The 13623-nt window shown below is 46.1% G+C and overlaps 1 protein-coding gene across 8 annotated transcripts in view; it reads left to right on the top strand.

Moving 5' to 3' along the window:
- The window catches only part of pbx3b (pre-B-cell leukemia homeobox 3b), a 58644-nt gene that overhangs the window by 32552 nt on the left and 12469 nt on the right, over positions 1–13623 (top strand). For all 8 annotated transcript variants that reach the window (XM_035167008.2, XM_035167010.2, XM_035167005.2 and 5 more), the window contains exon 3: positions 12730–12971. In XM_035167008.2, the coding sequence (XP_035022899.1) occupies positions 12730–12971 (242 nt within the window). The remainder of the gene's footprint in view (positions 1–12729; positions 12972–13623) is intronic.

Raw genomic sequence — 13623 nt, 5'->3', positions numbered from 1 at the left:
CACACTGCAGACAAAAGCCAGATGTTACTGGATGCTAGTGGGTTTTTTAACCTGTGTAAAAGGAGTTCAAGTAAAAAAAAAAACAGTCCTCTGCAAGGCGTGGACTTCACTAGTTCCAGTGTTGATCTTCTGCAAATCAAACATTCAGAAGATAAGACCTTTGCATTTGATGATTCCACATCGTGCTGGCTAGCAACACTTGTATGTGACAAATGATATGAGGTAATGATTCCCAGCACAGTGGTACGCCTGCTTATTGGCTAAAGGAATGACTTTAAAACCGTGTAGCACTTTCAACAGGCTCCAGCACAGCATTTTATTTCACTGTGTCCAAACCTATTTCACATCCTAGTTAAAGAACACTTACAAATCTGCTGTGCCATGGTTTCTAACCTCTCATACACATGTGAATCCACACACCCACACACAGACACACACAAACACACACACACACAGTGTCACATCACCAGGCCTGTCACTGCCTTTTATCCATCGTCAACCTTCAGCTGTATGGTTTATCCGTAGTGACACTATAGCAAAGTGCTTGACTGCTTTTTGCCAACAGACTGCAACACTTTAACTGTACTTAGTCATGCATCATTATGGCAGACTCAAAGCGGTGTGTCTGGGAACGCCTGCAGATGGTGGAGGCTGAACCATTTGGAGAGGAAATCTCTGTGACAATGATGCTTATTGCATGAGTGAGGGTGTATGGACACCGGAGTGTATCTGTGTACCGCTGCAGAATAGAAAACAAAAAAAAAAAGAAAAAAAGAGAGAAGGCCTGCTGCTAATTCAACAGGCTTGAGAGAAAGCGTCTCCGTGCTGTATCTGTATGTGAGATATGATTTATGAAATCTACATGCAAGTCTTTGTTAGAGGGAGTCTTTTATGTGTGTATTGATCAGTCATTGTTTACTCCAATCGATGCTGACTCGGTGAAATGCAGCCTCTTCTCTGTTTGAGATTTAACCCTCTCCGCGCGGCTTTGTTCTCCTCTTCAAACCTTCCTCCCGCTGAAAATGTGATCGCAGTTACTGTCACTTGTCACTTTCTCTTTATTTCAACACATGACAGAGCTTCTACATTGAGTATTCTGCTCCTCACATGGGTATTTTTTTTTTTCTCCAACAGATCTCGTCGGCTATTGAAAGATAAATGTTAACTTCATTCAATAGAAACCTCATTCATGGTTCATACAAAGCTGCCGTCTTTATTCTTTAAGGAAATGAAGAAACCATTAGCCAAATATTCACTCACGGAGAAAGAGAATCTTATCTTTATTCCACATGACCATGCACAGCCATATTCCTTTTGACATCATTATGTAAAACCAATTTCTCTTTCATATCATTTCCGCTGCGCTGCTTTACCACATCTATACACACTCTATTCTTTATTACAAAGTAGGTGGCCTAGAGGAAAATATATGCGTTCGTTCCCTATGGCATAAAATATGCATATAGGTGCCTCATTTCATCTCCAATCTGTGTTATTCCTTTAAAAATTCACCGCTGCATGCAGACCCTCTTAAATATTTAATTTGACAACTTTTTAATCTGTCTTTATGAAATGATGAAGTAATAGTCAGCTGTCACGGAAATGATTGAATCATACGAAGGGATTGAAGTGACTCAGGTTGTAGGATTCATTATTTGGTTGAGGTGTGTTAGTGTTGAGTTATCGCATGCTAATTTATCTTCTATCGTTATCCATCTTTTCTCCAGCCCCCCCAGCACAGCGCAGAACTATATATAATATTCATGCATCATTGGCGCTTTGTTTACTGCGAATGCAAAGACAGAGCATTTAATTGTGTATCCGTGCTACTTGCTGCTTGTTCAAAGTCCTTCACTTCTTCTGTGCGAACTACAGAGCAATGATAATTACTCCCGATCTTTTCTTAGCTCTTCTGATCTTTAATGATCACAGATTATCCATCACACCAGCTAAATAATTAGCGGGAGCGTCTCGCGAACGAGCTGCCGACAGATGCTCCCGACAGCCACGAGGTGCACACGGGCTGAACGCCCTCCTCGGCGAGGTGACCGAAACCGGAGTGGTTTGGAAAACAAAACAAATAGATAACGGAGCAGCTTAAATGGATGTTCGAGCAGCTCCTGCTAACTCTGTGGCACCACCTCTGCCGGCCTCTCTGGCAATCTGGCGATGTAGGGGCCCCCACTGTGGAGCAGCATGGCACTGGGAGTTGTGGTAGCCAGTCCCCCCCATAGCCCCAGGCTGCCTCTACCTTTGGTACGCTACTCAAGGTTAAAGGGATCCCAGTTGGGTGTTTAACAGTGTTGCGCTCGGATCCAAATGGGTTTTTCCCCACCCCCATTTCTTTGACACTATCTGCACTGTGGAGGATGAACCTGGAGAACTACCCTGGACTGTTCATCTTCGGAGCCTTTTCACATCTACAATGCAGATCCTAGTTCACTCCTCCATCTGTAATATTTCTATAGCAGACCTTTAAATCCCCACACCTCTGTAATACCCGTATAAAGTAGCAGGGGTAAGTGATTTGAACCGTTTTACTGTGAGGATCTGCTGCTCGCTGTACGCGCGGCGCTTTTGCTGACATTCATTTTGAAACCACTCGCAGCACTTTTCGACTCAGAGTAACAATGCTGGGGGAAAAGTGTCTGCTGAGCTCTATAGTGAATATACCTCTGACCCAGGCCGAGGAGAGGGAGATTTATGAAATCCACATGTTTAATACATTTCATTTTGTCCAAGGGATTTGTATTGCTTACCACAGTATTTTAGGGTTGAAACATTCTGTATAGTCACAGCTTGTATTGTCTGAGGAGAATAAACCCTGTCCGGTTGTGGCTGCTGAAGATTTGTTTTATAGCGCCGCGTTTTCTCCTCACCCACATCAGCCGTGCACTGTCTGAGGTATTGCATTTTGTTGTGCTGAGGTGTTGGGTATACATGCCCTTAATCTTTAATGCATAATCCCCCTGCAAATCCGCTACATAAATGAAAAAGATAACCCCCATATCAGTGCAGTGACAGAAAATAAGATAGCTGGGTAATTTAATAAAGGATTGACGCCGGCCCCGGTGTGTGACCTCTGTGTATTCATTGTGTGGCGCAGAGCAAGTGTGCCACTGCTTGTAGAGGAGTAGTTTCTCCTATTGTGAGAAGCCATCCTGGGAGTGGAACATCTGTGGTGACAAACAGAATGCACCATATGGATTAAAGTTCAGGGAGGGTAGTCACTGAAATATTTGCTTTCCCAAAGTGTTGACACAGTATGAAAAAAAAAAAAAGGAGAACCATGCGCTGTGCTTCCCCGCTGTAATCAGGTAGCAGTTATCGCTGTGAAGTGTTTGCCTACTTAATGGTGTTTCCATTTTGTGCGGGTCTGTGTCATCGCCTGCCCATTTGGATCTGCCTGCTCCTGTATAGTAAGTGCTTCCCTACGCCGAGGCTCAGCATGTGATTCTTCCATGTTTGCTCCGTGAGCGAGAATCAACAACAGGGACCAACTGACGAATTGGGTGAGAGAGAGAAGTCGTCATAACGGCGGTCGGACGCTGCCGTGGGAAGCGTTTAGTTCACTCAGCCGCTGACCGCATCGGGTCATAAATACTCTTCCCAGGAAACACTTGTTTTACATCTAAAATGCACTGGAGTGTAATGTTGACAGATATGGCTTGTGACGAGTGATAGTCAGAATGTATGAGCGCCCATAATGCCGCTGTCAACCGCCGGTGCCAGACTGAAAATAAGCAGTTCACCTCTGTTTTCATTCAGGAGAGTGCAGCAGACAGCACCGGCTTCTCTGCGGTATTTATTGACTTGTTTTACTAGCCTGAAACAGGGTGCTTTTATACAGGCCTGCTCAGTCTTAAGACTCTCCAGACATTTACATTATTCCTGACTGAGTTACACACACGTATAAAGGAGCACGTCCGCAGGCGAGGTTAGATATATGCTCTCTTTCCACCTCGCTTTCCCTCTTACATTCATACACACTCGTGCACCACACTACGACCCCACCATTTTAGACAGTGTAACGCTGTTACTCCATTCTACTATTAACTCTGTGCATTTAAGGAGTGCAAATGTTTGCATTTTTTAATTGTGTTTCTGAGCATTCTGTTTTCCAGGCTTCAAATGTTCTATATATTTCAACACACATAAAAAAACCTTTTTCTCCTGTTTATGCTGAGGCTGATTCAGTGGTATGAAAGCAGATTTCACGAGGCTCTAAAAATCATCTTTCGCTGACTAATCTGCACGACTGCAGAGGAAGATAATGAATGCCAGCACCAGAGTCACAGCCGACACTGTGATCCCCCCACCCAGCCTAAACCTCCAGCAGTATTTACATGATATTTCATTTTAGAATAAACCTCTTTTCTCTCCCACTGTGAAGATATTGAACTCTTTCACACAGATGTCATCTTAACCAAAGCTTATTAAAAAGATGGACATCAAAGTTGTGGGTGCCCATTTATCTTATAGCGCTCTAATTGGCCACCACAGGCAAGAGAACAACTAACTCCAAAATAGAAGGTATCGAGTGATTGGGCTAAAGAAGAGGATGTCTAAAGACCTCTCAGTGGATTCATTGCCAATAAATCCTCCAAGAATGAAAGCAGAGCTTTTCGAGGGGTATGGAGTTTTTGCAAATACATTATGAAATGCGATATGCTGAATTAACTGAGAACTTATGGCCACAGGGTTCGGTTTCTTTGTTCTGTTTTTTGTTTGTGGCAACATTGTCCTGCGTCTGACCTGAGACTTCAGAGTTTTGAACATTAGGCTTGGCGACCAGAGGCGGTACTGTCTTTAAAGGTCACGCTCCATGTGTAGCCACGAGCGAGTCGAGATTACATTTCTCTAACTCCGTACAGCGCGCCGCAATGTTGTGAGTTAACCGTTCGCCACGGTGAATGAAGCCGATTCTTTAGCCAGAGTCGCGCGCTACTCCATCAAACACCACGCGCAGGCCTGAGGTGAATAATGTATTATGTTTTCCACTCAAGTGGGCAATAAAAAACACAAAAACAAAGTCATTAATTGCCCACATACAGTAACCAAATGCCATCAAGAGTCTGCGCTCTCATTAACCTGGCACCTAATTATCTGCCTCCAGTCTGAGTCCTGACAAGCCCCGCCGTCTGAACCCGCAGCTCGGTTGTGGTGCGTTGTGTTGTGTCAGCGTTTGCCAACCGAAGCAGCCAAAGCACCATTAGGTACAAGGAAGACAAAAGCTTCTTGCAGCAAAGGTTCCCTCCGCACACGCCGCCGCAATGTTCCTCCTGTTAATGCCTTCCCTTCCAATTAAATCTGCAACTGTTAATTATTGTAATTATGAGAGTGAGCCCCCCCCAGCTCCACCGCCATCAAACCCCCACCCCCCTAACTTCTCCCTCACTGGTGCGCGGAGACACTACGGGAGCTGTTGTGTTGCTTCGGTGACGCCTCGTCCATGCTCCAGTGAAGCCCTAGCAGGGAATTGGATGCGGAGGGGGACTTGGGTACACATGACAGGGGTGACGTGAGGGAGATTGCACGGTTCATCTTGGATAACTGGGCAAGCGAGTCACAGCCAATGGCCAGGCCTCCACTCTAACTCGTTAAATGGTGTGTAAAGTACATGCTGGGAATACTTAGCACCAAATAACCTTTTTTTGTGCTAACTTGTTTGCCAGGTATCGTTGAACAACAAAAAAAAGATGGAATATCATCTGCGAGTGTACAATAAAACTATTTAAATGAAATGAGGGAGATGATATTCTCCCAGCAATCATTCACTTATTTGCTTCGAAAACTCCACAGTTATCCCTCTGCTTTTCTCATGGTAATGTGAAACTCTGCTCTTGCTGTGCTCTTTGAGAGGCGCGTACGATGGATACGAAGTGATGTGTTGAGTATAAGGAGAGCTGAAAAAGAGTGGATGGCCGGCCGGCTGCCTGTTAAGTCTCTGCGTGTCTCAACATCCTCTTTGGCCTGCTTCTGTCACAAGCTGTTGTTTGGCCTGGACCTGATCTGCCCGGCTACTCCTCACGCTGCACTCTGCAGACCCAGCAGTAACCTGCAACATCAGGCTACGATTGCTTCCAGAAGCAGTTCTCTTGTTATGACACGAGTGTGGATGTGTTGGTTTTTTTTGTTTTTGTTTTGTTTGTGAGCTTTATCAATCTTTGCAAAGATGATGCACCGCGAATCAGAACGCCAAGCGCGAGTCTCATTCCGTGTTCGTAGCCTCAGTTGCCTCGTAGCGGTAGTCCTCGCACGTTAGCGCAGCTAGCAAAGGATTCTGGGCTCTACAATTTGGAGCTGAATTCTCTTCTATGAAAGACACTGAAGGAAAGAGCAGCTCCTTCTGCTTCAGGCAATGCAGCCTTTTCGTGGATACACTGCAAAATCTAAATGATGGACTGTCAACTCTCTTGCAGAAATGCCACTGCAAAGAATAATCTCTCTGGCAGTGGATCATGGTTGGCTGTATGCTACCAATGCCGTTTCTTTGTTTATGCGAGCATGTAGCCTTCACATGCACACATGCAGACACGGGCGTATGCACATGCACAGATTTTACACACTTACTCGTTCACACGCAAGAGAAATACAGAGCACATACACAAAATGCTTCAAGCCTAAACCCTTTCTTTGGAAGCATACAGTGAAATATATGGGATTAATAACCTGAATAGCATTATTTTTTCACCTCTAGCCTTTAAAATAATGCATGCTTGGCTTGGTGTCTGCATGGAGTTGTGCCTGTGTATATGCCTGGTTATCGGTGTGTACAAGACCTGCTGTGTGACCTGGTTTCATGCAATCTCCATCTTCTAATTAGGCGGCTGCAGAAAGGCTGGAACGAGAGGAGGAGTGATTAGTTGCCTTTGGGTATTTCATAAGTGGCTTTCAGTGCCACATTTGCATTATTTGCTTGAGGTCTGAATAACAAATCAGCCTACCTTTGCAGCAAATTGAGGCTAGCAGCTAAAGACCATTAATACATGAAATATAAAATGAAGCTGAGGAAAAGAAAGAAGCAAAACATGCTAATACAATATAGAGGGGGGTCAAAATGAAATATTGAAACACAACATGCAATAACTGTCTCTCAACTCGGAGGCTCCCCACAGCACCGACTAACACCATCTCTGACTTTTCAAATGAATATATTTTGCTCTGGGTTCATCATAGACGCGTGACGTCTGCCTGAACGACACACGAGGGTCTGAGCGATTGCGAATCATTCTGTGACCAGCGGACCATGTGAACCATGCGGCCCTATGTTGGAGCCCCACGCTGTACGTGTCCTGTAGGGTCAGTCAGTGTGCTGATCTGTACCGGAGGTCCTGTCCACTCATTTGGCCAGTCTCCCCAACCTCTGCGTGCGGCCGCCACCGCCAGGCCTGGTCAGCCATCACTAGACCACTTGGCCGTGTGCCCACGACGAGTCTTAGAGGGCAGGAAAGAAAGCGGGCACTCAACACGTCCGCGTATACACACACTCACATACACGACTCATGCTCACGCGCACGCACACACATGATCACAGCGAGTGACAGTGGCTCTTGTTTACCCGGCCCTCCCACCCTCCCTCGCGCTCCTTTCATCCTCTCCCTCTAGTCTGTCATGTTGTGTGTCACTTCCCACAAATGTCAGTGCCACCGTGGGACAGTGATTAATTTTGGTGTGCTTGGCAAAATGTCTTCAAGATGTTTGTTTGAGTTGTCTCTTCCCACCCCCTTACCCACCCCCGCTCCCCGCGCGTCCTGGAGTCGTGGGTCGAGAGTGGCAAGCCCCCCACCTCCTCCTCCTCCTCCTCCTTGCCGCCGCTGCTCACCCCCGCTGTCACAGCCTCCTTCTTTTTTTGGGGGGGGAGGGGGCGGTGGTGCATCATCATCATCATCGTCGAGGGACAAAGGCTACCTGAACTGACAGAGATCTTCTTTTCTGACCACAGCCACTTTTTGTCACTACCCCCCCACCACCTCCACCTCCGTGCGCTGTCTGTTTAGCGTGTGCTGGTGGTGTATGATGGGAGAAGTCTTGACCCAGCACTGGGGGGCTGTAACACTTCACTGTCAGCGTGGCTGATTAGCTTATCACTCACCGCACGGGGAGGAAATACATCATCATTCTAGACAGGGATTCCCCAGTTTAGGGTCCGTTCCCTGCCTCCTTTTGCTCCGCATTTAATCACCAGGCTCTCTGTCCCCTCCAGTATTACAGCTTCACCTCTAAAGCCAAACCTCAGTGCTCTACAGTCACAACATCCAGGTGAGCTTGTAGTGAAATCAGCTACAGTGAGAGTGAAAGTACAGACACATGCACAGACACTGATACTGTGTGTGTGGGGGGAGGGATGCAGAATAAAGCATCTTCCCCGAATTATTCTGATCAGCTCACTCTACAAAGAAAGTGAGGCACAAAGTGGCAAATGTGCTTTGGCTTCCCCACAGTGCGGTATCAGGTATGGTAATTACTCTGCCATTAACATTGGGAATACTTAATGTGTATTAATGTGTTAATGGCATGTTAATTACTGTACATGCTAGTGAGAGCCCGCAGGCGTTCTCTCAGATTCTTTGTGCCATGTGGATGTAGGCCAAGCTTAAAAAAGCCTTTAAGAACGTCGATGAAAGAGGATCCTTATGTTTCATTTGTCAGAACAAAAGATTTTCAATGGTAATTTGATCCAGCTCCGCGCTTCTGGAGCTGAAAGTCACTGATCCAGGCGCCACGACAAAGGAGATGATATGAAGTCAAAGGAGACGTGGAGCACGGCTGTAGTGACACTGGCCTCTTTGTGAAATAGATACTTTAAGCCCTCTGTAGTCTCTAGTGTGTTGCTTTGGCAGCGGGTTTTAATAACACGGTGGATTAGAAGCCTTGGATCATGAGTGCCAAGCCCGAGTTAAAGCTCACCTTGGATGAGCCTCAGTAACAGGCTAGATGCCACGGTCCTCCTCCTCCTCCTCCTCCACCTCCTCCTCCTCCTCCTCCTCCTCCTCCCTGCTCACAGCGTCTACTCCACAGCTTTAAGAGAGATGACCTTTGCAAATATTGACAGAAAATAAATTCTGTTTCGATTAGTTAGCTTTGGGAGACCTTTGCGGATCAATGCAATTAGATGAACAGAGTGTCGATACGTGGCCGGAGCCGTTCACTGGGAGGCACTGGTAAGGAGAGAGGCTGCAGGGGGGGGTCAGGGTTACTTGTAATGAACAGGATGTTTTTGGAGTCACGGTGTGTGTAGTGTCAAACCCAAGCAAAAATGACTGCACTGCATCACATCCTGCTTGCAGCATGGAACATTTCACCTAGAAAAGCATTGCAAAAAAAAAAAAACATAATAAAGAAACATACCTGGCTTCATCTGCACAGAGCAATACCTCTAGTGCATTTTGTGGCGTCTGACCGTGAAGCCGGCGCCGCAGAATGAGGTGAAGAAACCCAGAGCCACCCCTTCCCTCTTCCTCAGGCCACATTATCCCAGCAGGACTCTTGCCTTTATGGCTCTCTTGCTCACACTTCAGTGATGAGAGCAAACAAGAAGCGGGCCAAAGGTCAGCTAAACCCACAGAATAAAAGAGGGCACACGGGAGAGGTGGGAGGAAAGGAGAGGAGAGCGGGCCCAAGCAGTGCTTAGATCACTGCCAGGGCGTCAAGCAGCGAATGATGTACGAGACAACAGCCGCCAAACCCGGAAATGATTATAAACAGAGAACAGGGGAGAGTATATGAGAGGAAAGGGCTGCATTGTCTTTATCTGTCGAATTTGTTACTTCCTCACATCTGATAGAGGCGGTGAAACCTGTAAAAAATGAAAAGGAGAACCACCCCTGACTGATAGGGATGGATTAATCACAGTGTCTCCTTTTGTCTCAGCCACAGAGGAGAAATGAGGAACAATCATATAGGCAAGTGCTCCTTCCCCGGCTACTCCACCTGTATTGTTAAATGACAAATGGGGCTGATTAAGGACATGTTACATTATTACTACAATTTCAGATTTTTTTTCTTCTTCTTTACATCATTAAGTGCGTCCGGGTAATTAAGTGAGCCGGCATCATCGCAGTTTTGCGAAATAAGTAGACCACGTATGGATTTTTCATTCTCAAGTTCCCATCGCTCGCGGGCTTCACCAAGGTGACACGACTCCCGCACTTTCCCTCTGCACCCAGATTAATCCCACTTTGACTGTGGAGGTGGATTAGAGCTAAACTCGGGTGCCCAAACTTGTTTTAATACCCATATCATCAGACAAAAACAGGATAAAGATTTGAGCAGCAATGCAGGGCTCGAATGTGGCTTTGCAAGTTACTATACAGATTTGTCAACCACACAGCAAATTAAAGATATTATCTCGCTGCGGAGCCTATTTTGTGGAAGTTGTGTGATGATGCAGAGCTCAGACATTGAATCCACAATCCTCCAACAAAGGTGCACGTACAGAGACAGAGATACATGGCACCGGTTTCGAAGATAGTTTTTTTTCTATGGACCATATTTTCTTTATATACAGTTTTTTCTTTTTTAATTTTTAGCATTTATGTGCTTGAGACGGAGGCATCATCCCCTCCCTACATGTGCGTTATGAATGACCAGCCAGAGCTGCTCTGGCACAAACACACCCTGGTGGACTCCTGCAGGGCCGTCTGCTTCTCAGGGCAGCGCAGTAATCATTTTTATCCCGCTGATTTCCCAAATAGAAATGGACACGTATGATAAAAATGTCACGGCCACTCCACATGTCAGTGCACTAACAGGATTACATGTCACTTTCTAATGTCTCGCTCTGTTTTCCTTTGCCATGAATGGCGACATTATTGCGCACAGGAACTTTGAGGTAATATATGGTAAGAGACAAGTAGCTCTTTATGGCCTGTGATTATTTAGTTTGAATGAAACCAGTGATTTATGCCCATTTAGCTGAAAAGCCCTGTAAATTCCCTCAGCTGCATTTCCCCTGGATGTAGAGTGAGTGGAGTGAAAGTGACAACTGGGTTTGGTGTGGAAATGTACGCCGCGTCCCACAGTTATATTTAATATACCTGACATGAAAAACGTGCCTACCTACTTACCACCACCCACAGCACAAAGGAAAGTGCAGCCCGCTGAGCTTGGGCTGAATCAGAGAGAGGGAGTAAATACTGAATTAGGAAAATATGAAGCGTAGTGGCAGACAAACCACCAGCTATTAGAGCATGTTGAGATATGTAGCCAGGCATCTGGTGGGTCAACATTTGAATCATGTGGCGTTTCTTTCATGCCACACAAACTGGAATGGAAACGGCCGAGCCTGTCCAGAACGAGTGCTCTGGGTGGAGCTGTGCAGATGCAGTGTGATGTGGATGAGGGTTAGTGGAGCAGCGGCATATTGTCCACATGGATGGCTTGGCTCGGCGAGCCTGATGGAGCCTTGTCCAGCATCTCAATGTCTCCAACACAAATAGCCACATTCATCCACTCCTCTCACACCATTACACCTAAAAGACTCAGAGCCAGCCGATCCATAAATAGAGCCAAATTTGTTTTTCAGCGGCACTGCAGTCGAACACAACACCGACAGAGATGAAAACATCAGAGGAGTGTAGCTACAATATCATGTGCTCCCTAATTTCTTTTTTATTCAGGGATGGTGTTTGTAAGAAAGAGTGTTTTCACTCCTGCGGATGGAGTGCAGGGTCAGTCGGTCAGCGCTTGGTAAAAGGGCCTCTCTGATTGCATGCCTACTGGCTGGCACAATAGAGCCACTAATCTTCTTATTTACAATCCAGAGGCCGGCCATATCTTAATGAAGCTGTAATGAGCCGTTGAAAAGCCCTGAATTGCAGGAGGGATTATTGAATTGAAACAACTCTGGTAATCATAACGTTCGAGTAGCCACTCAGTATTTACTGCCCATTGAGCTACATTTTTATCCACTTATTAGACTGGATGGCTCAAGCTTGTTTTGTTTTTTTTCCTTTTTTTGTCTGATTCCCGACCCCGCTGTGTTTTGTGTTTGTTTATTCTCTGCAAAGCCAGGCTTTGTGGTTGCATTGCCAATGCATCCAGGTGTGCACGTATGCTATCTGCTGGGTGATTACGACTCGCTGACAGACTGGCGAGACTGAAAACCAGAGGAAATAAACAGCGGGATCTGAGAACAAAAATGAGCACTTAGCATAAAATGGACTCTGCACTAGTCTGCTGCATGTTGATTTCTTTTTTTCAGCAGCCCATTTGGAAGCACTGCAAAATCCGGACTGTAAAATAATACACAAGAATCAAACTCTACAGGCAAATTGAATTGAGGGAAACGATAGTTGCTTTGTGGAGTTCGCAGCGTTCTCTGTGTCAAAGACTGAGACACTTACTAGAGGTATAGTTTTCTGTTTAGCATCCTTTCACAGAGTCGAAGTGCCACTTCACCATTGAGCATTTGTCAGTTTATGGATGTTGCTGTCATGTCAGCCTTCCCGTACACACATTGTGCAGCGCAGTGTGTAAATAAAAGAGAGCAGGCATAGACAAGGGGCGACGGGAACACGCCGCACACACAGAAGGCACGTCTCACTTCACACCTGCAGAGGAAACACCACACTGTAGCAGGCTGCGCAGGCATAATCATTTTAATCTCACTTAACTATCCAGTCTGGGCCAATTTGATCTGTTTTATTTTCATTTTTAATATCAGTCCTAACATGCCCCTGGATGCCATGAGCTGACCCCGTGTTCCTGTTTGCTTTGTTGCTGCAGGTCTCAGCATCCGCGGTGCCCAGGAGGAGGACCCCCCGGACCCCCAGCTCATGCGTTTAGACAACATGCTGCTGGCCGAGGGCGTGGCGGGACCAGAGAAAGGTGGCGGATCCGCCGCCGCCGCAGCAGCAGCCGCGGCCTCGGGCGGAGCGGCCGACAACTCCATCGAACATTCCGACTACAGAGCCAAACTCACCCAGATCAGACAGATCTATCACACAGAGCTGGAGAAATACGAACAGGTAAGGATGGGTATGCTACACCCACCCCTCCATGCACCTTTCTGTATCTGAGAATATGTGAATGACATACATGCATTCAAACGGACCCATTGCTCTGTACGTGATACTCCACATTACTTCAGGGCAGCTTATTCCCTGCATTACCAAAGAAAATTGCAGCGTGTAAGTGTGACGGAGGAAAGTGTGTTGTCAGCCTGGGAAAAAAAAATTGCGCTGTGTTGTAGTTGATCACAGAGATCCAAAGGAGTGCCTTAATCATCTGTGTTAAATGAAAGTATGATCATCTCCTTCACCTAGCACTTTGAGCTCGCCATTAAACACAGAGGCATTATGGGTGAAAATAGAAGGTGCAACAGTGATGCCTCAGCAAGCCAGCGAGGTAAATTAGACTAATTTACTCGGCGCTCTCCAAGAGAGGAGGTGGGTACGTGGGGGCACGCGGCACTTCGCCTGGGAGTAAATGCATCTTTCTTAAGGGTGTTTCCAGGTTTTAATTATCTAAATGTAAATACTTAACGAATTTTACTCAGAGTAATGAGCTAAAGTGTGCACTACGTAAATGAGTTATTCTAATTAATCATGTATGAACCGGTTTAACGAAAAGCTGTTTAAATTCACTCTGCGTTAGGGCCTGGCCAAATTGCAAATCTGC

The sequence above is a fragment of the Hippoglossus stenolepis genome, chromosome 9 (assembly GCF_022539355.2).
Source record: "Hippoglossus stenolepis isolate QCI-W04-F060 chromosome 9, HSTE1.2, whole genome shotgun sequence".
Taxonomy (NCBI): Eukaryota; Metazoa; Chordata; class Actinopteri; order Pleuronectiformes; family Pleuronectidae; genus Hippoglossus; species Hippoglossus stenolepis.
The sequence above is the reverse complement of the archived record's forward strand: the minus strand, read 5'-3'. Positions and strand labels throughout refer to the sequence as shown.